General features: G+C 40.8%; 1 protein-coding gene and 1 long non-coding RNA gene across 3 annotated transcripts in view; one reads left to right on the forward strand and one right to left on the reverse strand.

Moving 5' to 3' along the window:
* Nucleotides 1-22,159, reverse strand: part of mtus2a (microtubule associated tumor suppressor candidate 2a) — a 47,225-nt gene that overhangs the window by 4,648 nt on the left and 20,418 nt on the right. Inside the window, exons 5-15 of one of the 2 annotated variants that reach the window (XM_023266553.3) lie at nt 10,045-10,209; nt 6,163-6,261; nt 3,652-3,839; nt 3,442-3,567; nt 2,170-2,236; nt 1,261-1,475; nt 1,063-1,168; nt 909-982; nt 705-803; nt 445-564; nt 210-310 (exon numbers count right to left, since the gene is read on the reverse strand). In XM_023266553.3, coding sequence (XP_023122321.2) covers nt 210-310; nt 445-564; nt 705-803; nt 909-982; nt 1,063-1,168; nt 1,261-1,475; nt 2,170-2,236; nt 3,442-3,567; nt 3,652-3,839; nt 6,163-6,261; nt 10,045-10,209 — 1,360 coding nt within the window. The remainder of the gene's footprint in view (nt 1-209; nt 311-444; nt 565-704; nt 804-908; nt 983-1,062; nt 1,169-1,260; nt 1,476-2,169; nt 2,237-3,441; nt 3,568-3,651; nt 3,840-6,162; nt 6,262-10,044; nt 10,210-22,159) is intronic. The other variant, XM_023266562.3, reaches the window with a different exon arrangement.
* LOC118470025 (uncharacterized) overlaps nt 16,691-22,159 on the forward strand; it is a 37,170-nt gene continuing 31,701 nt past the window's right edge. The window contains exon 1 of the long non-coding RNA XR_004847025.2: nt 16,691-17,632. This is a non-coding gene — a long non-coding RNA (uncharacterized LOC118470025). The remainder of the gene's footprint in view (nt 17,633-22,159) is intronic.

The raw sequence follows: 22,159 nt of genomic DNA on the forward strand, positions 1-22,159 counted from the left end.
GAAGCTAAAGTTTGCACAAAGCAAACTATACATAGTGTTACATACTGTGCTGGAGTTCAGAATGTTTAGCTAAAAATACATGTCTGCTATGAGGATAAACATCTATCTGAAACTACCTACAGTGTGTACCACATGAGCTACAAGTATGAAGCAGTGATAGACAGTAAATGATGCATTATTGACACCGATGATGACAGGATGTGTCTTACCTGGACAAGGCCAGGTTCATTTCAATACGAGCCTTCAGATCTTCATTCTGCTGCTGCAGAACCTGGACCTTCTCCTCGAGGAACACATTCTTTTGGGCCTGCTCAAAGGCACAATACAACCACAGCGCAATCTTTCATTCACCAGACACACTGGCCAAACATGTGTTCCTAGACCAGGGTGCATGTGTGTGTTTGTGTAAAGTAGGTGGTGTTATGATGGCTTATTTGAGCCTACCACTTTCTCCAGGTCCGAGATCTTCTTCTCTTGCTGGTGTATCTGCTGGTTCTTCATTTCCACGACCTCTTTCAAGCTCTTCAGGTCTTGCTCAATGTGCTGATATGGAGCTAAAGCATCCTACATGTGCAACAAAAAGACAATAAGAAAGCAAGAAAGACTGAGAATGATAGCTGTGATTTAGAATGATGGCACTTATATTCTCAGAATTGTAGCTTGAGTTCCCATTTTGGTTATTTATTATATATATTTACACTCACAACTATCTGTTCATCCGTACTCCTCCTCAAAGCCTCCTCAAAGCGTTTGGCTTTGTCCCTCAGACTCTGGTTTTGAAATGTAAGAGTATCCACTTGATCCTGAACAGGGACACACACAGAAATGCAAAGTCATACTCTGCATCATTTTTATGTGTAAACCAAAACAAATCGAAAAAAGCAAGTATCTTTTTTATGCAATCATACCTGTAGAGAAAGTCTGAGTTTCTCAAAGTCCTCCTCTAGAAGCATCTTCTGTTGTTCATGAGCTTTCCTCAGATCTAAGAAGCACCATAAAAAAGGAAAGTTGATGCTTTGCCTGCATCATGTTGTGCTTTCTAAATGAGGCCTAAAATTATACCTCTCATTGTGCGGGCGTGCTCCTCATGCAGTGTTGCCATGGTGATGTTATGCATGTCTCTGAGCTCCTGAATGGCTGCCTGGTGGCCAACTGTCATCTCCTCCACCTAACACGTTCATATACACAATAAAGTCGACTTACAGCAGATCTCATTACATATGAGATATCAGCTTTCATCCAATCATGCCTTCCTCTCACCTGCTCCTGCTGGTGAGTCCTCAGCTCCTCCATCTCTGACTGGTGCTCTGCCTTTAGGTGCTCTGTCTCTGCTGAGTGACACTTCCGAAGTCCTTCCTCCACGGCAGCCAGCTCAGTCTCCTGCTGCAGCTGGAGCTCTTGTAGTTCTCGCTCAAACGCCACCTCAAGTGCTGTTTTTTCCCGCTGGAGTCTCTCCCAACGCACTGAATTAGATGCTGTGTATGGAGTAGATTGCATCGTACGATATTATCTTGTTAGACAATGCGGATAATTCAAAGTTTGTGCCATGTAGAAAATTTAAAGCCAGCATTTCTATTTGGAAGTCAATGACAGCATTTACTTCATGTTGAATGTGTTTCAAATAAACAAAAAAAAGATTAAATCACAGAATAAATAGGCTTTCACTGAAGACACATTAACGTGTCACTGTATGTGTCTGTGTGTGCTTTTAAGAGTGTGTGTGTGCGTGTCCAGCTGTCTTGTGACATTTTAATATTGTGATGTTTTCATTGTGACCCACCAAGAGAGTGCAGATGGAAATTAGCTTAAAGCTAATTCTGGTGCAATACATCAAATGGCAACATTTATGATTAATATTGTATATGGTCCCTTTTTAAATAACTTGATTAATAATAACAATAATAATATGAAAAGCACATAAAAAATCAAATAAAACTAATGAATAACTACTAAATTGCATGTAGCTGCTTCAGCTTTACACACTTTTTGAGTTGGAATATGTTGGATGGCTCACTGTCATAAAATCATGTGCACACAACACAGTCAGGGTTAATGATTACAGTGATACAATGACAGGTCAGAGTAAGTGGTGTTAAAGTCCAGTGTGATATTTTTTATTTGATTGTTTATGTATTTAATTTGCTTGATCAAATTTCCATTGGCACTCACCCATTTCATCTCTGATCTTTTGCATTTCCAAGGACAGCTGTCTTTGATTTTCTTCTGTAGTTTTATTCTGAAAATTGGAAATGAACATCATTTTGATACAGTGCAGGATCCAAGTATCATTTAAACAATTCAAGGTGACACAGTGATTAAACACGTGATAACTGCTGGATAAACAACCGAAAGCAATGCTAGAGGCTTTGTGAGGTTCTGTTAGGCCATATCATTACCTGACATGCTCATCATCACTATACTAACATGCTTACCCTAACGCTTACCAGGTTTATCATTTTTTCCATTACAGTTTGTTTAGGCTACAGCTGAGGTTGATGGGGAAAACTGATAAAGTCGTGTGCTAAAGTCAGACCATAGAAAAACCATTTCGGAAAAACAAAACCTGCTTTTTTGGTTTCCGTCATGGTTTATGATTTGAATTCATGTTTATCTGTCAACCACAAAAGACAGTAAACCAGAAAATCCTGTAATGTAACCTCCCAGAGCTGCCTGAGCAAAATACTAACGTAGATGTCGCTTACTGATACCAGTAAACATGCAAAGCACAAAGAACATGCATGCAGTTGTATTCTGTATGTTGTTGACTGACTGATGCCAGCAGAGGGAGCTCAAACCCATTTAGTCTGGCCAACTCTTGCACCATTCCTGGATTCTATATCTGCACTGTGGGCCAGTGCTAGCAGCACTCAGACAATGACCATAAAGAAGTCAGACAGTCCCTCGACAGTCTGGCAGCAGTATTACAGCTGCAGCACCGCCGAGGCTAAATCATTCCATCAGACACCATCAGCTGGATGAAACCAGCTCGGTGACACACTGAACTCTGGTAGACCCTCTCCACAGTCACCATCACTCTTGCTCATCGTGCTGCTCATTGACCATGCTGTGAATACTGTATGTGACCTGTATGTGCACCGTGTGTGTGTGTGTCACACCATCCCGGCTTGGAGTAAATGAAAAGGTTGAGGCACTATGTTGTCAATCTATACAGGATCACAGGTGAACCTTTAAATGATCTCCTGTTATTCAGAGGTTGCACTGTGGAAGAAACGAAGATGATGATGATGATGATGATGATGATGATGATGATGATGATGATGATGATGATGATGGAGTGTACTGTCCAACGAGGAGTATGTGGCCATTTCAGACCAAGTACATTCTATGCAGAGCAGGTGCTGCCGATCAGGTCAGCACTGTTGTTATGGCGGTTTAGTGGGGTTATTATGGTTTATGCACTGTAACATTCCAGCTCGCTACCTTGAGGCAATAATGCTGAGTGGTAATGATGAAGGCTTCTAAACCCAGAGAAGTCTTCCTGAGTTCATCTCGTAGTGCTTTCAGCTGCCTCTCCTGCCTGTCACAGCGTCCCTGCAGCCTCTGAACCTAAGTGACAAAGAATCAAATACAACAGAATAGAAGAGAGCAAACTCCAAGTCGTGCTGCCTGCAGATTTCCTCAGTAACTCACCTCTTCCCTTTGCTCTTCCTTTTCTCTCTCCTCTGCTTGCCTTTCTCTCTCTTTCTGTTGAGCCTCCTCCTTCTCTCTCTGCAGGTTCTCCTGCTGTTCTTGCTGTAGCCTCAGGGGGGCCACACGGCGAGGGGATCCCAGGGGAGCTGACCCTCGCACTGCTGCTGCAGGCCGCTGCCCAGACTGGACTGCAGGGATGAAAGACAATACAAACGGAAAGTTAAGCATGTGTTCTAGGAAAAACACACATGAAGACATATGACGCGGAAATATCCCATCATATGGCATGTGGCGCGAGTCCTTAATTAGTCATGTACCAATTCTCAAATCTAGAAAAGACACATCTATCCCTAACAATGAGACGGATGAGTATTAAATCAGAGGAGATTTGACCTGACCTATTGCTAATGACTGTGTTCACATGATAAATGGCGGTAAGTTAATTGAATCTTTTCTACACAGGAAGCCTTGGGGTAGTTCCTACACTGGTGTTCCTGGTGATGGACCATCTAATCTTATGATAAATGTGATCGCTTTCACGTAATGATTGAATTGTACTAGTAATAATTTATAGACACTGTTGCAGTTTAAATATGTAGGTGTATTATTTTCAAGTGTTTGTGTAAAAACATGAGGGCACATTTAAGTAAAGGCTTCACTCATTAACGATGGCAGCAATTTAAAGGCTGGACAACCAAGAACAAGCCCGTTTTCCCTTGGAGGGGCAGAACCATTAAGTTGTAGCTGACATACAGGCAAGCTGACTAACCACTGTAGCAGTCACCTTGTCATGCAATGTGTATATATATTAGACTATATATGGGGATACATGCAAAATTCATATAAAATCCAAACTAACCTGTGTGCGCCAATGTCTACACACACACACACACACACCACTAAAAAATGCAATCACTGCAGCTCCACATCGCCTGCCTCCACCATATCATTCAGGCCTACTGAAGCATGGGGAGTCGTCTCCATGACAACGTGTGGCTGGGTTTGGGGTGCAGGGTCCCAGGTAATGAGTGAAGAATCGTTCAGAGGGAGGTAGACGTGGGGTGGGGCGGATAAAATGAAGGGAAGGCTCAGAGAGAAAGGTGTTGACAGACAATGAATTCAGTGAGGGGCAGGGGAAAGGTGAAGGATCGTGGGGGTTACCTGCAGATACTCAGTGACTGCATTGGTGATGGACGTGTAGAACCAATTTAGAGAAAAGAGAAGAGCTAAAGGTATAAACTGAACACATAGACGGGGGATTTTCTCTGTGAAAAATGTAAGAACTAAACTCAGAAACGTAGGCGTGCGTTTATGCCATCCAATAAGCCAGACTTTGCTTCGATATATTTCTCTTTTCCCTGCAAATAATATCTTTTTACCTTTTGCAGACACAGACATACGTAGACATCTGTGGGTTCTACTTGAAAGGTTTTGAGAGAGGATAGTGAATACTTAATGAGTTTGTATGGGTGAGTGTGAAGGCTGCATGCAGATGACAACAGAGGGGCTGATGGATGAGGAGTAATGATGAGAAAAGGTGAGGGCGAACCTTGTGAAAAGCATAGACTCTAAGAGGGTATCTACGTGTGTTTTATAGGGTGTCATAAAATTCACTCAGGCTGAGTTATTGATGGGGTGAATATCAGTTTCATTTCAACACGCTGGCTTTTTGCAGGCACGCTGTCCAGAGCATCTTCAAGTCGGAGCAACACCAGCGACGGTCAATACCTGTAAATCTCAGGAAACGAGAGAAAAAACGATGGTGCTGAGAATTAAAAGAAGAAGAATGGTTTTATTTGTGACTGTGTGGGAGGAAACAAGGTCCAAGGAGAGCAAGCAAGACGCAGTACAGAGAGGGGTGAAAAGCAGCACTTTAGTGAGAAAAAAAGAGAGGCCTGAGGAGATGTGCATCAGCTCTGCGAGGAAACATTTGGAGGCCGCTCAGAAATCCCACAAGAAAATGATTCTACCGCTGCAGAGCTGAGTGGAAGCAAAGTCCAGACTGCATAGATCAAATCACAACATAGAAGAAAGTGCGAAGCTTTGCAAATCTCCTTTGGAAGCATCGAACGACCAGCACTAGACGTTTGAAATGAGTGCAAGCCGCTCCTGGCTGTGGATGGATTAAGGACAGAGCATAAATATGAAAAAAGATTTGGAAAAGTAAATGATAAGGAGAGCTGGAAGGGGAGAAGTAGCTGTAGAGAGCCGAGCAGTTAAATTAGAAGAGGACTGCACCTAATAGACAGATTTTTTTTATACTTGTCAGACACATATGCAGCTGATATGAATACCTGTCAGAGTAGGAAAAGAAGAGTTGTTACTAATAATATTAATGATGACACCAGCGAAAAAATCCAATTATTTATCTGGAAATGTCTGTGTGAGAAAGTCTGACAGATTTTCAGTGTTCACTTGCATCATCACTACACACCTGTGGGGGAAAAAAACTGCTCCTCCATTATGTACAGTGCGTGTATTTTCATATTTTTTGTGGAAAAAAAAACTCACCCGGGGACTGAGGTTTGGGAGGAACCACCGCCAGCCTCTTCGGGGATGACGGGAGGGAACGTGTGACCTCTGAACTCCTCTGAAACTCCTTCCTGCCAACTGTTATTAAACCAAGACCAACAAATCAGTAGGTGTTAATTAGCCTCGAACATCACACAAAGACATTTGGCTAACGCATACTGTCAATCAAGCATCCGCACACACGCACACACACAATCCTCAAGCCGACCATCCTTCCCTGACGCACTCTCTCATTTTCTTCTTTTCCATTTCTTTGCTGATTTTTTTCCCTCGTCTCCTAACTTTTTTTTCAATCTTTCTGTTACTCTTCTGCTTTCATCTCCAGCTATCTCCCTCCTGCTGTGTAGTATAACTATGTCCCACAGGACTGTGGGCCAAGGAGAAGCAGAAGCCTATGAGGGAAGATGTGCCCATCACCTCGTTGCTCTCTGTGACATTACGCACTTTGTAGTTGAGATGGGAAACAATCATGAATGTAGAATATTTGATTGATATTGTTCCTGTGCTCGCACATGTTCTCCTGTTTTAACAGTTTAAATCTGTTGCTGAGCTAGTGCACTGTACGAGTGTGAAGCGAGTAGCTGAATTTGAAATAATTAAACGTGAGATGTGTTACGCAGAAGCTCAGAATGATGAAAACCAGAGAGTAAAACCTTGTGTAGAAACAAACAAAAAAAAAGGTGAATAAGAGAGTAGAAAGAAAGGAAGTTTGAAGAGGTTAGCAGAGAGTCTGTTGTGAAGCTGAGAGGAGAGCAGGGGAGAGGCCTTGAAAAGAAGCTAATTAGGCCTGTTATGTGAGAGAAGCCTCTGATCCTGAACAAATCCCCATATAACCCTAGAGAGATACTTCAGGCCTGCAGAGACACTGTGTGTGTGTGTTGTCTGTATGTGTGTGTTCGCTATGCATGTTTTGGTGCAGCAATGCAAATGTGGCTCTCGGAGTGACTCATTACTGCGAGTGCACAGAAACGTCACGTCTTACCACTGTACTGTTACAAAAACCCAGTGAGACTGTGTTGATTTTGTGTTTAAATTTAGATGAACTATGTGCTAGTGGAAAACCAAAGGGCTAATAAGCACTGTTATCACTTGACCAGCTGTTTAACATAGCAGAGCTGCATTTTCCTTTGATAACTTTCCTCTGTGGCACATCATGCTTGCACATTTTGCTTGATGCTTGCTGCCATGTAAACTCTAAAGGTGAAAATTACATTTTTACCTTGTTAACATGCCTGTAGGGTTTGTTTCCATATGCTGGTAGACACTGTACTTCTTAGTCCAACATACTGTGTTTATTCCCCATTTACAGAGCCAGGGTTGTGTTTGAAAACCACTATTTTTCCGGTGCACATGCACAGTGCACAGATGGCAGACCGGAAAGACACATTCACTTAATTTGACAAGAACTGTCTTAGATTAGAACAACAGAGTTTTTCTTTAAAGGAAAAAAAATGTGACAATCAATTTGAAAATAAGAGCGCATTCAGATCACGTTGAATTTTGAGGCCCTGCTTTGTTGATATTTGGATCACAGATTGTACCTTTAAGGTGCAGGCTGTGTTATGTGGACAGGAATACAGATCTGCTTGTCTGGCCAGTACTGCGAGTGCTATGCAAATGATGAGTACCTCTTTTGTGGACATATGTGTGACTCTCAAGTAAAAGCTTGCTGTAGGATGTCTGCACAGGATTTTATCTAAGACTTTCTAGGTGTTCATCAGGAGTCTGTTGAGAAGATGAGTGTGTGTCTAACAGGTCTGTACTCTGTTGAACGGCTGAGATGTTTAAATATATCATTTTTGTAAGAAGTAGTGTCTGTGCAGGACTTGCAGGTTGACAGCGAATTGTTTCAACTGCAACTTACAGCACGTTTAAAGGACACGCAGGTTAGAGAAATGCTGTCACTGCCGCTGCACTGTCTGCATCCCAACATGGCAGAGATCTTTGTCCTTCATTCTACAGGACACTAAAAGTTTAAAGACATCCAATAAATGTGACTCACTGAAGTGTGATACACTAGTGCTTCTAGTGTTAGTTCCATGTGTGAAAATACTCCCCATGTGTGAAAAGTATTACAAGAGCTGTGCTTGTCACGCTGGTGTTAACCATGTCAGGCGTGATCCAACAAGATCATCACATTTATAGGCAGAAGACTAAGATGAACATCCCAAATATGTAATGCTTGTATTTCAGTACACTTCAGCTTAAAAAGCTATAAGGGTATTTTAAGCTCTTGGATGTATGTTAATATTTCCTAGGACATGAGGAAATGCTGTCATTATGAATAGAAGTACGCTGGAATTCACTGGCTGAAACCCACAAGACAATCACACCCTTTGGCGTCTCTAAATCTATTCAGTGCATTCTGTGAGTTGAGAGTGAAGTGAAGTGCTCAAGTGTTACATTAGTGTTTGCAAGTATTGCCAAAAATTACTGTCAACAACCCCAGAGAGCAGGATCTCATTCTTAGTTGGGTACAAATCTGGATCAAGAGGCAGAATTTGCCATTTGTGCACAGCATTGTGTCTGATTATGTGACAACATGCAGCAATAAAACACAAGCTGTTTCTCATGCATGGAGCTGTAATTTGTATATACATTATACATTTCCTACATACATTGACCGCAACATTGAAACCAACTGCCTAACACTGTGTATGTCCCGCTCATGTTGCTTAAACAGAATTGACCCACTGAGGCCCGGACTCCACAAGACCTGTGAAGATGCCCTGTGGTACCACCAAGAAGTTGGCAGCAGATCGTCTATGCCCTGCAAGCTGCAGGTTGGGGTGTCAAAATTCTGATTCGATTTGTATAGGTCATTTCACAGATGCTCCATTGAAGTAAGATCTGGAGAATTTGCAGGAAAAGCCAGCACCTTGGACTCCTTTTACATGTTCCTCAAACTATTCCTGAACAATGTGTGGCAGGGAGCCATATTCTGCAGAAAGAGGCTGTTGTCGTCAGGAAATGTATTTGACATGGAAGGATGTGCACAGACTGCATCAATGGTGGTACATGTTAAAGTAACATTAACATGCAAGCCAGGAGCCATTGTTTCCCAGGTCTCCTAAGAACATTGTCCGGAACATCACACTGTCCCCATTGTCTTGCCTGATTTTCCATAGTGCATCCAGCTGCCATCTCTTCCCTGGATAATGCATATGGTCCACATGAGGTAAAAGAAAAAGTGATTCATCAAACCAGGCCGTCTTCTTTCATCACTCCATGGTTCAGTTTCTATTTTTGCCACTTTTGGCAGTGGACAGGTGTCAACATGAAAACTCTGAGTTATGCAGCACAATACACAGCAAGCTGTGATGCACTGTGTGTTCTGACACCTGTCAATAATAGTAGCATCAAGGTTTTCTGACAGTTTGTGTGACAGTAGGTTTTCTGTGGGACCAGACCACAGGGGCAAGCCTTCAGTCCCAGTGTGCATTAAATAAGCCTTGGGTGCTTATGACACTGTTTCCAATTCACTGGCTTTCCTTTCTTGGATCACTTTCATAGGTACTAACCATTGCATACCAGAATACCCCACGAGACCTGCTATCTTAGAGATGATCTGACCCAGTCGTCTAGTCATCAGTTTACTGTTCACTTGTCTATTATATTAATATATGTCACCTCTTTACATGTGTCATTGTAACAAGATAAACCATTTTATTCTCTTCATCACAGATCTGAATACACTAAAGCCCAAGTTTTGGAAGATCTCAATTTTTCAGACAGTGGGTCTTGACTTATGTGTATCCATGCAGAAACGATTATTTTCACTTCCATCAAGCAAATTAATTCTGCTGCAAGACCGAGAATCTATAAATCATGCTCTATTCTTACACACACTCATGTACTGACCTACAGGAGAGCTTCTTGGCTGCGGGGGCAGGTAGCGTCGCGGCAGGGCCGGGGTGGAGGGAGGCTGGAGGCTGTTGCTGCGACATGGTGCCCCTCTCTGGTGATCTGTTGGCGCAGTGCCTGTGGTCACCCTATGAAGAGGAGGCTCCTCGCTCACACTCAGACCTGGAACACATCACGTTTCACTTCTTTTATAAAAGGCTTATCATCTATAGGTTTCTAAATATATATAGTGGGTATGTTAGAAAAACAGTCAAAGATCCATTTCAGATTTTCTGTATCTAAATTGCCATCCATTTCTTCCTTTTACAGTCAAACGTTTTTCTTCTACAGTCTTTGAGGGTTGTGTTATGTCTGGATTTAGGTTCACTGGACTGAGAAATGGTTTGTAACCTCTGGGTCTCACTGCTAGTGCTCTCAATCTTCTCTTCGTTAACCTGGAGGGTAACCCCCCACACACACAGACACACACACACACACACACTGAGCCTGGCACACACGTTTACACATATCCTCCATGTGTGCACATACAAAAGAAAACACAATGCACACTCACACATACCACATGCAACAATCACTTCTCATCCTGGCCTTTAGTGCACCTATAATCTGTCTCAAGAGTGGTGGGTAGTTAACACACAATCTGCTCATCTCCAGATTCCCGATCAGTAATGGCACAACAGATTGCCTGCACCTCTCCACCTTCTTTATGTGACAAACAGGGATGAACAACCAATGAGATGGTGATTCAGCCATATAGCACACCCATTAGTAAATTTAGGAAAACAAAACGAAACAAAAACAAAAAAAAAATGCTGGGACAAATTAGATATCGAGAGTTTCTTTTGGTCCGCACTGTCTTATGCTGTGCCAAGCCCCTTAGGCATCAAGGATTAAAATAGTCCACTGCAGGGAGTCTCATCTACTCAGAGGAGCAGCTTCGCCATGGGTGGGGATTGTTTTGGTGACCAAAGTACTCTGTCTCCCACTGTACACACACAATATACACACAAACTCGAATATATTTTATGCGTTGTCTCTAGCATTTGTTGGATTGTATCAATATGGTGTAATATAAATGAACATGTAAAGATACCCTTGTCAGTTCTTGCAAAAGACAGTGAACAGAAAGGTAAATGTACATACAGTGTGGCCAGGGACACAACACTGGTCCACATATTACTGTAAAATCCAATAATATATTTTTCAACTTCTGACTAATGACTTGCTCTACTAATGATTAACACAACAAAATGACTACTGGGTGCATGTGTGGGGAGTCACATACCTCGGGTAATTAGAGACCATATTAGACCCACTGCCAGACTACTACATTCATTTTGGTCAATAAATACTTTCAGGGTAATGTTTGAAAAATATCACAAGCAATGTTATTTTAAATTGTAGTTCAGTCTGTGTTTAATAGGAATGAGTCTCTAAGGACCTGAGCTATACGGGGAATGTTTGGAGAAAATATAAGCAGATTTATGTTGTACACATGCAATGATTAGCATTTTTGGCTTGCGGCAGGCTAAAACATTATCTTCTTTGTTACCCCTCAGAACTGGTTGTACGAGTCTGTGAATTGTGACCAGTTGAGCAAGTATCTTTGATAACAGATGCAGCAGAAATATGTTTTTCTTTTTTCTTTCCCATCTTCCTTTCTATTCATTGTTCATATATGTACATTAAAAACTGTAAAATACATTCATAAATAAAATTTGCTTTTATACTTCAGCTGTTCGAATTGCCATGTCACCATGCTACTGATGTATGGTGCATTTCCAAAACTTCACTGTCATCCCAGAGCTCCTCCAGGTCCTGATTACTGAGGCTTCTTACAGTATTTCCTCCTCATTAACCAATATAGGACATAAGCAATGTGTCCACAATAGATATGATCTTGGTAAGAGCGTTACACTACCGTCATGGAGCGCTGCAATTACTGCCGTCAGCATCCTATAGGTGATGATAAGATGGAGACTAAAATTCAGGGGCTTAGAGAAAGAGAGAAACAGGGATGTGTTTCATTATCGGTAAAAGCCAGCTGATATGCATCACTGATTGGCAAAATGCCAGCTGATGATGGATAACAGAGGAAGAAGTAAGGAAGGCTGGCTGCATGGGATGAGGAGGAAGCTAACAAAAGGGATATAAAAAGAGCTACAAAGAGGAATAAAATGGATGGAGCTACAAAGGAGCCGGCAGCAAGCTTAGAATATTATGAAGACGGATGGAAAATACCAAAGATATTAAAAAGGGACTGTGGACAAGAGGAAACACATGAGAACAAAAGACAGCAGGCTTTTTCCAGCTCAGTTGGAGGCCATTTTATTGGAGCAGCTTGCCCTTCAGAGCAAAACTAATACCAGCAGAATAACGCTGACTGTCATTTCTGGGTCCTCTCTGACTGTGGAGGAAACAGATACTGTAGCAACAAAATAAAAATTAAGCCGTGTGCATTACAGTTTTCACTTGGTGTGAAAACTGCTATTCTATCAGTTTTAATTTGACAGCAAAATGGCCAAATTGTGACCCTGGATCAGTTTCATTTGACTCTAGCATAAACTGTTCTGTGCTTGTCAGCTAAATCAGCACATTCACATTCTGCTAAAGAAATACTGCTGCTGTCCTGAAGGAATCGATCAAGTCTATCCAGGTTTGAGGCACAAGCAGCTCGCATCCAGGTGCACATACAAGAGAACCTGCTGCACAGCACTGCTGACGTACTGAAGAAATACGTCTTATTCTTCAAAACCTGCACCTCCTGGGAAATAGGGGGATAATCTGAATTGTATTATATGCTAAAGGAAACAGTAGCACCTGGTACAGACTTACTGAGGTGTATAGGGGATGGCCGATAAGCTGGGTTAGCTGTGGAGGTAGAGAGAAGTTATGTAGTTCCTGATTTATATTTTATGTGCTATACCAACTAAATCTTAGGCACTTAGATTCACATTGTAGAAATACTGTATTTCATGCCCTGTACTGAAAAATGTTATTGGCAGAATTTGCTCCAAACAATAAAGTACTACCATATATGCAGTAAACAGAATGATAAGATACCAAATTATCAGATTTTTCATGCTGCATTATCATGGAATCAGTCTTGTATAGTCGAAGTTGAGCTAATGTCCCTCTATGGACATATATAGGGTGCTTAAATCGACAAATGTTACTTAGGTTAAGTTTTTGGGTAGAAGTACTAGGTTTATGCACTTATGCACTTTATTGAGAAAGGTTAAGAGAAACTGATTTGAATGAAATTCATTTTAATAAGTGATATGTATTTTCATATATATCATGTATATGAATGGAATTAGAATTTGAAACTTAAGTAATTTGATCCGACACAGAAATGTTCAGTCGTTTATAGAAAGTGCTGTAGTTGAATTTGATGTCTAACAATGATACAAATAACCAACAATGCAGGAAAATTCTATATGTCATTTGGCGACATCCTAGCTGTGTCACCGTTAGGTAGTTCGTGACAGTAGACGTCTTCCACTTCAGATGGTTGTTTAGTGCATTTCACACATTTATCCCATATTACCAAGGGCATACACAGAAAATTGTTTGTGACTGAAATACTAAATACTCAATTATTTTACAGTTTGCTCTCAGAACCTCTGTAGAGGACGAGGCGGTGCTGGTTTCATGCAGTAACTGAACTGTAGCGCTGCATAAAGGGCCAGTCTAAGATAAATGAGGATTTTTGTGCGCTGTGAATCATACAAAGCTACTCTAGTGGAGACACAGAATTTAAAAAGAAATAGAGCTGGAAATGAGCATAATAGGACCCTTTTATTTTTTGCTTTTTTAATTAGTCCACATGTTCTCACAGACAGATGTCAGCTTCATTCAGTGCTGTGCAGCACAAAAGAAGTGTGTAATTAAGCTTGAAGATTGTATTCACCAGAGCCTATGATTTGTTCTGCTTATTAATTGTTGCTTCCTGCCATTTGTTTGAGGCTGGTTTTGAAATATCTGAAATATCTGCCACCAGTCATAAGGTACAGGTTACTGTATTCAGTATAAATCAGTCTTCTTGTGATCGTTGAAATATTTGCTTTGCTCAGAGGCTGCATGTTAATTGAGGCTGTAAAGAGAAATATGAAAATCTGTCTGAAGCAATATTTCTCTTAACATTAAAAATAAAATTCAGATTTGGTAGAGCAGGGTTAAAATATTACTTTTAATTAAAGTGGACACATTTTGGGCTCCGGCACAAATTGTAGGAACTGATGTGGAAAGCTTTGTTATTAAAAAAATCATCTACTGTAACATTAAAGTTTATATCCTCTGGAACTAATCTTCAGATATCTTAACTCAAAACCTGTGAATAACTGCAGCCTTTCACCAAATATCTTCTGGCAGCTACAAAGATCTGCAAATGCAAATGGTACACACAGACACATCATTCACACTTCAGTCCCTTATTACAGCACTGCACACACTCAGGGAATGAAAAGTACACAATTGTGTATCTGCGGTGTTGTGTGTCAAAGTCAAGGTTAAATCTGAATACATAAAGCTCAAACTAATGGCACTGCAGAGGCAGGACCTGAGTTGTGGACACAAGAGAGAGATAGATTAGATGATAACACTGAGGCTGAAGCAGCGTCAGGCCTCTTCTACTCCCTTAGGACCCAGATGTCAAGAGATTAAAGGTCCATTCCGACTAGAAGCACATGTGAAGTATCTCTCCTTTTGTGGTCAACAAGCGTGTCATGTTTCTCTGTAAAGAAACAAGCATTTACTAGAACCAGTCAAATGGCGATTTTTATGGCAGATAAAGTTCAATTTTAAGGACATACAATAAAAATATGATACTGCTACCAGGCTCTGGGTTTTAAGCAAAGTATCTGTACTAAGGAGAGACCCAGGAACAGAAGAGAACTTGTGAAATGATTAAATAAAATCAGGAAAGAATGAGGGAAGTATGAATTAGCTGAATTTCTGGGATGAAGAGAGATGGCAGAAAAATGAGCTGTTCAAAACCCAGCGACAGCCAGAATCATCTCTGCTGAAGTGTCTGTGAACGAGGCACCAGAGGCCAGATTTACAGAAGACTCCAATAAAAGCTCAGCTTTATGCTGCGTCTTTCTTTCAATTTATGCTCACAAAGCTGCACAAAATGATCATCTCCTTCAATAAGGCTACACAACTGCTACCCAGAAAGTGAAAAGAGGATATCTGCACGCTTTCTCCAGCCACTACACTTTCTATAAAACACGTTAATACATGTTTTTTTCAACCACAATCCTGTTTGCGGTATAAATGTGCATCTGCCTTCTGAAAACAGATTTTCACACAAACATGACCTGAGCAAATGATGAGACATACTGTAGTAAATTTAGCACTGTTACCAAGGCTTTGGATATAACATTAAGGAGCCACCTTAATTCTAATTAAAGAACAAAGCATGGCCAATGGATGTTTAGAAAAGAGAATAAATATAAATGTTAATTTACGGCATCTTCAAAAGCTTACATTTGGTGTTTTCCAGCTTGCAGGCTGAATTGCATTTCCCTTTGAGTATTGACAATTTACATATGGGTAGAATTACACTATTAGGTTCCATTTTAATTTTTTAATATTATTCAGGAACATATAAACACACATGCATGCACACAGACACACAAAATGCAACTGTATCCTACAGGTGATGCAAGTTACTACAGCATCTGATTGCATCAACATTTAGATTTCTGCTCCTGCTCATCCTTAAAGTAACGAATGATCTCAAATAAATTACTTTTTGAGTGTTTTCTTTTTTTTTTCCTTTTTGAGACTTGTAACAGTGCAGTTCCATGAGCTGTGAGGAATCTAAAAAATCTATGGGACAAAAACAGTGAACAAAATGTAAGTAAAGATGTCCAATAACAAAACAGAAACAGCAGGTGCAAACATGTTGCGAATACAGCATGAGGCGTCAAATGTTCCCAACAATTTACCTTCATGAGAGTCATGTCTTGTCAAAACGGTGTATCCTCATTTGATATTTCATTATGCCAAAATGTTTCCCCTTTGCACAGCATTACCGATGTTCTCCCACAATTATCCCATTAAAAGGATATTTACAGAAGCTACCTGCTCGTTCTTAGGAAGACAGCAGTGCATAAACTGAAGCAAAGTGGGAAATAATTGGAAACGGTGAGAGCCAATGCGGAAGCTAAATGTGAGCAGAATGAAAACAATTCTTCTGCTCTTTGTTCGAAGAAAACACCAGACTGAGTATTATAGAAGCAAGGGAGAAAAGCCTCTACATGATGATGATGAAGAAAAAAGAGCATGACAATGTAGACAGTAATGAGGGTTGCTCTGACGGAAAGCGGATGAAGAACAAGGATTCTGTCTCCTGAATAATTATAAGACATGAGAAAAACGTGGAAGATTAAGACTATTTTAATTAAAACTAAACCTGTAAGCTAACCAACTACACTCAGTGGTCGAGATGAAGACTTAGTGAAAGCTTAGACCAGGGGTAGCCAACACGGTGCCCGGGGGCGCCTGGTTGCCCGCAGGGACCATGTGACTTGCCCCCCACCACATGTTCTAAAAATAACACGACTCACCATGAAATTCATTATAAAAATTATAGTTGCTGTTCTTTTTAAATCAAAATACCTACATTAATGCAGATTTTAAATTACAATATTTATTATAATTTTTTTAAAAAACAAAAATGTCTTCGGTGTAAATGAACTTTCACCTTGTCCGAGTCAAAGTTCACTGCGCATGTCAAACCACCACGTCACTCTGCGGAAGCGTCCGGGCGCAGACACTTTGGGAAGTTAGATGTGGTTTTTACCCCCAAAACATGACAGAGAAGTGAAAGAGAAAGCACTATTTTCACGATGACTTGGAGGAAGAGTTCTTTTTCACGACAGTGAAAGATAAATGTATGTGTCCTATTTGCGGGGCGACTATTGCGTCGGCAAAGCGGCACAATGTGGAGAGACGCTACTTTACCCACCGCAAAAGCTTCCATGCTAACTAGCCACCTGGTAACACACATAGACTGTATGCGCATTACGGACAGGAAAAGCCCCAAGGCAGCTTTGACGTCTACTTCGCGGCGAAAAGTTTCTTCGTGGAGAAAAATGTACCATTAGAAAAGCTTGTTTTATTGACGACGCATGGGGCTCCTCCATGACGCGTCGCCATGCAGGCTTCATTGTACGATGCAGAGGTGATCCAGACTTCCCAACATTCCTACATTACCACTGCATCATTCACCAGCAGGACATATGTATGTACAAAAGTGGCCGGATTTAATCATGTGATGACTCGTGTCATGAAGATCATAAATGGCTCCAAAGCCAAACAACCAGGACATTGAAGGTGCTGCTGGAGGAGCTGTCAGCTGAACATTGTGACCTGTTACTACACACAGAAACCCCATGGATCAGCAGGGGACCAGTTTTGCAGCGTTTTTTGTCACTGTTGGCCGAAATCAAAAAGTTCATGCAGTCCAAAGGGGACACCTTGCTGCTGGGGGACACTGAGTGGATTCTTGCCTTTGCATTTTTAACGGACATCACTGGGAAACTGAACCATCTGAACTGTGAGCTGCAAAGTAAAGGTAAGACATGATAAGCTCTGCAATGCCAGGCTTCTCACTAACACACATTTACAGACAAAGAAAGAGGTAACATGTTGTCATTCAAAACACTGTGCCATTACACAAATATATAAAAAATAATTAGTTGAAAACGTAATGATTTGTTGTTATGATCTGTTAAAAATGTTGCAATGTTGGTGAAAAATGCTGGTGATTAGTACTAATGTGATAGGATTCATTTCAAAATGTGAAAGAGTTGATCTTTTTTCTTACATAACTGATAATTTGTACAAACATGGGACAGAGTTCTTGAATTGTTCAAAAAATGTTACAAAGGTAGTGGTTTGCACAAATGAAGTATGATTTGATGACAGTTAATAATTTCCTAAAAATGTTAGAAGTGACAATTTGCATAGAAATGTAACTGGTGTGATTTTGAACAAAATACTGCAAATATGCTGATTCATACAAAACTGCCAAGAAAGATATTTACCAAAGTTTCAGAGATGGGATATCTCTGACTTTTAAATATTGGAACACATTTCCATATATATGTGTGTGTGTGTGTGTGTGTGTGTTTCCTACTGTCATTGTTGTGGAAATTGTTGTTAATAATTATTGTAAGGAATAAGTAACATAAATGTGATCAGACAGTCTTTTTACATATTATTTTCATCATTATTATTACTGTTTAAAGATGATGGTGCAAGTTTGCTATTGAGGAAGTTTGTATCAAACAAGGTGCCCTTCATACTACTCAGTACCCTTGAAGTTGCTCTCAGGTTCAAAAAGGTTGGTGACCCCTGTCTTTGAGCATGTAAAAGTTCATCTGATTCCAGTGTACCTGTTTTTGTCAGTCTAGACCATCAGTTAAGCTCATGAATATGATTAACAAGGAGCTGGATGAAATACATTGTGAGTTTATCAGTTAATGAACAGGCCCATTGAGCCCGTCCTCACTGTCACAGCTCCACTGCTTCAATAAGCTTCTGCCATGTTAGTTTTCCCTCTTCTCAGCCACAGAATGGCAGCCATATCTAATTGGCCCGTCTAATTTGCTGCTCTACTTCAGTGTGTGTTTGTGTGTGGATGCGTACACATTTGTGCATAGCTGTGTGCGCACATGCACCGCAGAAACCATCTGTTCATGGTGAGCTAGCATGAGTCACAGACCAGATCTGAGCCATGGCATCGACTCTCCTTCCCGTGCCGATCTCTCCATGCCTCTCTTTCCGCTCGTTTTTTTCTCCCCTTTTCACATTCGCCCTTCCTCTCTCCCCTTTGCTCATTTTCACTCACTGAATTTTGGTTTTATCGCTACATCTCCTTTCAGCTCTTCGTCTCCACTCTGCTGTCTGCCCAGTTCTCCCTTTGCTTCATTTGATTTCCTCCCTTATTACACTATCACCTTTATAAAAAAAGACAAACAGAGGTGATAATACTCTGTTTGCTTTGGCGATTGAGTTTCCATCATGGAGGCAGTGTGGCTCAAAAGCACAGACTTCATCAGCCTCCTCCTGCTGGATTCTCCTCTCAGCTATGTAGCACAGTCTGTCAATCACACCCTGCATCTTACATGCATGAGAGCATCCATGCTCTGTAATGTGCACACACTTACATCCATGAGGCACCTCATGTCAGCACCTGGGCTAATGGCTAATCAATGTCATATAGAGGAATCCCATAGCTGCCCCTAGACGCAAGGCTTACACACACACTTACACAATGCAAACACATGATAAGAATCAACCAACACAACCTTTTGACTCAATGTGACCTCAGTGTGTGCATGTTGTGTGATTCTAAACACAGACATGTACACTGTATCCTCACTTATTGTAAATAATTGCAAAAATATGCAAAAAATATTCAAATAATTGTGGTTTTCATTATCATTTGCCCAAACATTTCTTCCTCCTTTCCAATACAGTGCAGTTGAATGGTTTTTGGTGTTCACAGTGTGGAGCAGAATAAGCTGTCAGCTGCTTTATTGATTTATTTCTTTTACATACGCACAATGCACACCCGTAACCCCATGATCAGAGCAGGGCTGACAAACTACAATAGTGGGAAGCATAAACTCTTGGGATTTCTCTATAACCCACTTTACCGGAGCCTTGCAATCATTTCCTCCCCGTTGCTCTACTCTTTAATGATTTCTTCTATCTGTACCATCCAGAGCTCTAATGGAGTCCGTTTTGCTTGCTGATCAATGGGGAAAACGAGCAACTGAGCTCAGCCTTTCTTCTCTCTAGCACAAGTAGGTGCCGGGTTGCCGTGGCTCCCCTGACATCCGTGATGGAAGGATGTGAAAACTCATCTGTCAGTCTGTCTGTTCTTTAATCCAAGTCAGAGCGTAGCGAGAGGGGGCAAAGATCCCAGAGGTAGAAGAGGGAAATCAGGTATCGCAAACACACATCGCAACATTCAAATGTTTCACGCAGTGCTTTGGGATATATCCAGAAATGAAAATGCAATTATTTTGAAGGAAAATTGACAACATCTAAGATTGAAATCAGGGAAAGGCTTAACTTTAAAGGAAATGCCACACTTATTTTGTTAGCTTTATAAAAATTTTAAAAAATAACTCATCATGCAAACTTTGAGGCTACGGCTCTGAATAATGTTGGACATCCCATACATAGTAATGGTTGCAGGGAACAATCTGAGCACGTCAAACGCATGACAACTCAATCCGGGTCCAAAAGAGACAAGCGCTGGTATGACTTTAAAAGTTTTCCCAATATCCTAAAGAAAGATTAGACAAAAAATACATCAGACAACCTTCTGTTTAAAGCTCATCAAGTGCTCACACAGCGGGAAACAGACAGGGAAGGATCTACAGTCAAGCCCAATTTAGTCAGGAAGGTTCAAGCTGAGCAAAGAGTTCAAATACCTCACCGATAAAGGTCACAGGCACCACATAGAGTCAAAAGTGGAAGTAAATGTTCCTGCTTTACCCCTCCTGCCTCTCTCACTGTCTGACACACACACACACACACACACACACACACACACACACACACACACACACACACACACACACACACACACAATGAAATGAACATCAAAGGCGCTTAATCTTTTCCCTCTCATGTCTATCATCCTTGATTCCATTTTGGTTCCACCGTGCTCTGAGCAGCAGCAGCAGCTTCAACAGCAGGAGGAGGAACATTCTGCTACAGGCATTACTTTAAAAAACTTTTAGTCTTCGGTGCTGTATTGGCAGGTCTCCCCGTGCTTTGTGAGTGTGTGTGTTTGCATGTGTAATATTTATAAAGTGGTCCAACTGCCCATGGACTTTTAAACTGCCGGTGATAGGCTGCTGGAGTAAATCGGTACACTAATATTGCCAGCTTCTGAAATACACAGTCTGCTGGCAAAAAACAGTTACACTGTGAATGCTTATTTTGATGATTGAGTGGTTGCAGTTGTTACAGTAAAATTAAGTCTGATGTGTGCTGCTGAAAATTAACTTGTGATTCTGAGCCAGAATGGTGCAGTAGAGACTTCATCTCATTTCAGTGATTCATGATATTAATATTTCTGAGGTCATTTACTTGAAGAAGAACTGCACAAAGGAGTAAACTCATTACTGAAGTTTATGTTGGATTTGTCTCCAACAACAACCCAATACAGAAAAACCTAAACACAGTATATAGCTCTAAGGGGCAGTTGGTGAAATACTACCATTTCAAAGTGTTTCAGCACATTTCTGTTCTGCTATATGCTTCTCTGAGATTAACTTTGATGCTGCAGAGCAGTATCACTTTGAGCAATTGGTGAAGCTATGTAGGAGGTAAGAAGTTTACAATTAAGGAGGAGGAAACTGTAAAATAGGTTTCACTGAAAATTCAAGTAGGTGGAAAATTCAGTGTGGCTGAAATGTGTGTCACGTTTGTAGGTGATTGGTGTAGGAAAAAAAATAAAAACTAAAACATCAGAAAAAAAAGAATACAGGATAAGAAGGACAGGCATTGCATCTTGCTATTGGTGCACACTAATGCAGCAACTCACATTTTTTTTCATCAAAAACAAATCAGCTACCCCCATCCAGACCTCTGTCTATATTCAAGACGTTCAAAAAGACACATTTTTTTTAACACTGCTTACAACCCATAATCTCTTTTTCTATAAGCTTCATCTTCATTTTTTTATTTGTTGCATTCTTGTCTACTTTGTGAAGTATTTCTGAGTGTCTTGAAAAGCACTATATAGATATTATGTATTATAATTATTATTTAATAGATTGTTTGGTCACAAAAGCCTAACCATGCACTGTTTCAAATCACAGTTTCCCAAAGCTCCAACTCCCAGCTTTATATTGCTTCTTTTATCTCATCATACCATATGTTCAAAAGTCCAAAAATATTCAGTCTAATATGATTATGAGGGATACAAGACAGATATTAGCATTTAAGAAGCTGGAATTAGATGGTGGCAGAACAGTGGTAGTGGATTGCTTTGTTGTTTGGAACTTGCTGGCCTGCTGGGGAGTTTGCATGTTCTCCCTGTGTCTGTATGAATTATTTCTGCCTTCTTGCCATA

Source organism: Amphiprion ocellaris, chromosome 14, assembly GCF_022539595.1.
Source record: "Amphiprion ocellaris isolate individual 3 ecotype Okinawa chromosome 14, ASM2253959v1, whole genome shotgun sequence".
Classification (NCBI taxonomy): Eukaryota; Metazoa; Chordata; class Actinopteri; family Pomacentridae; genus Amphiprion; species Amphiprion ocellaris.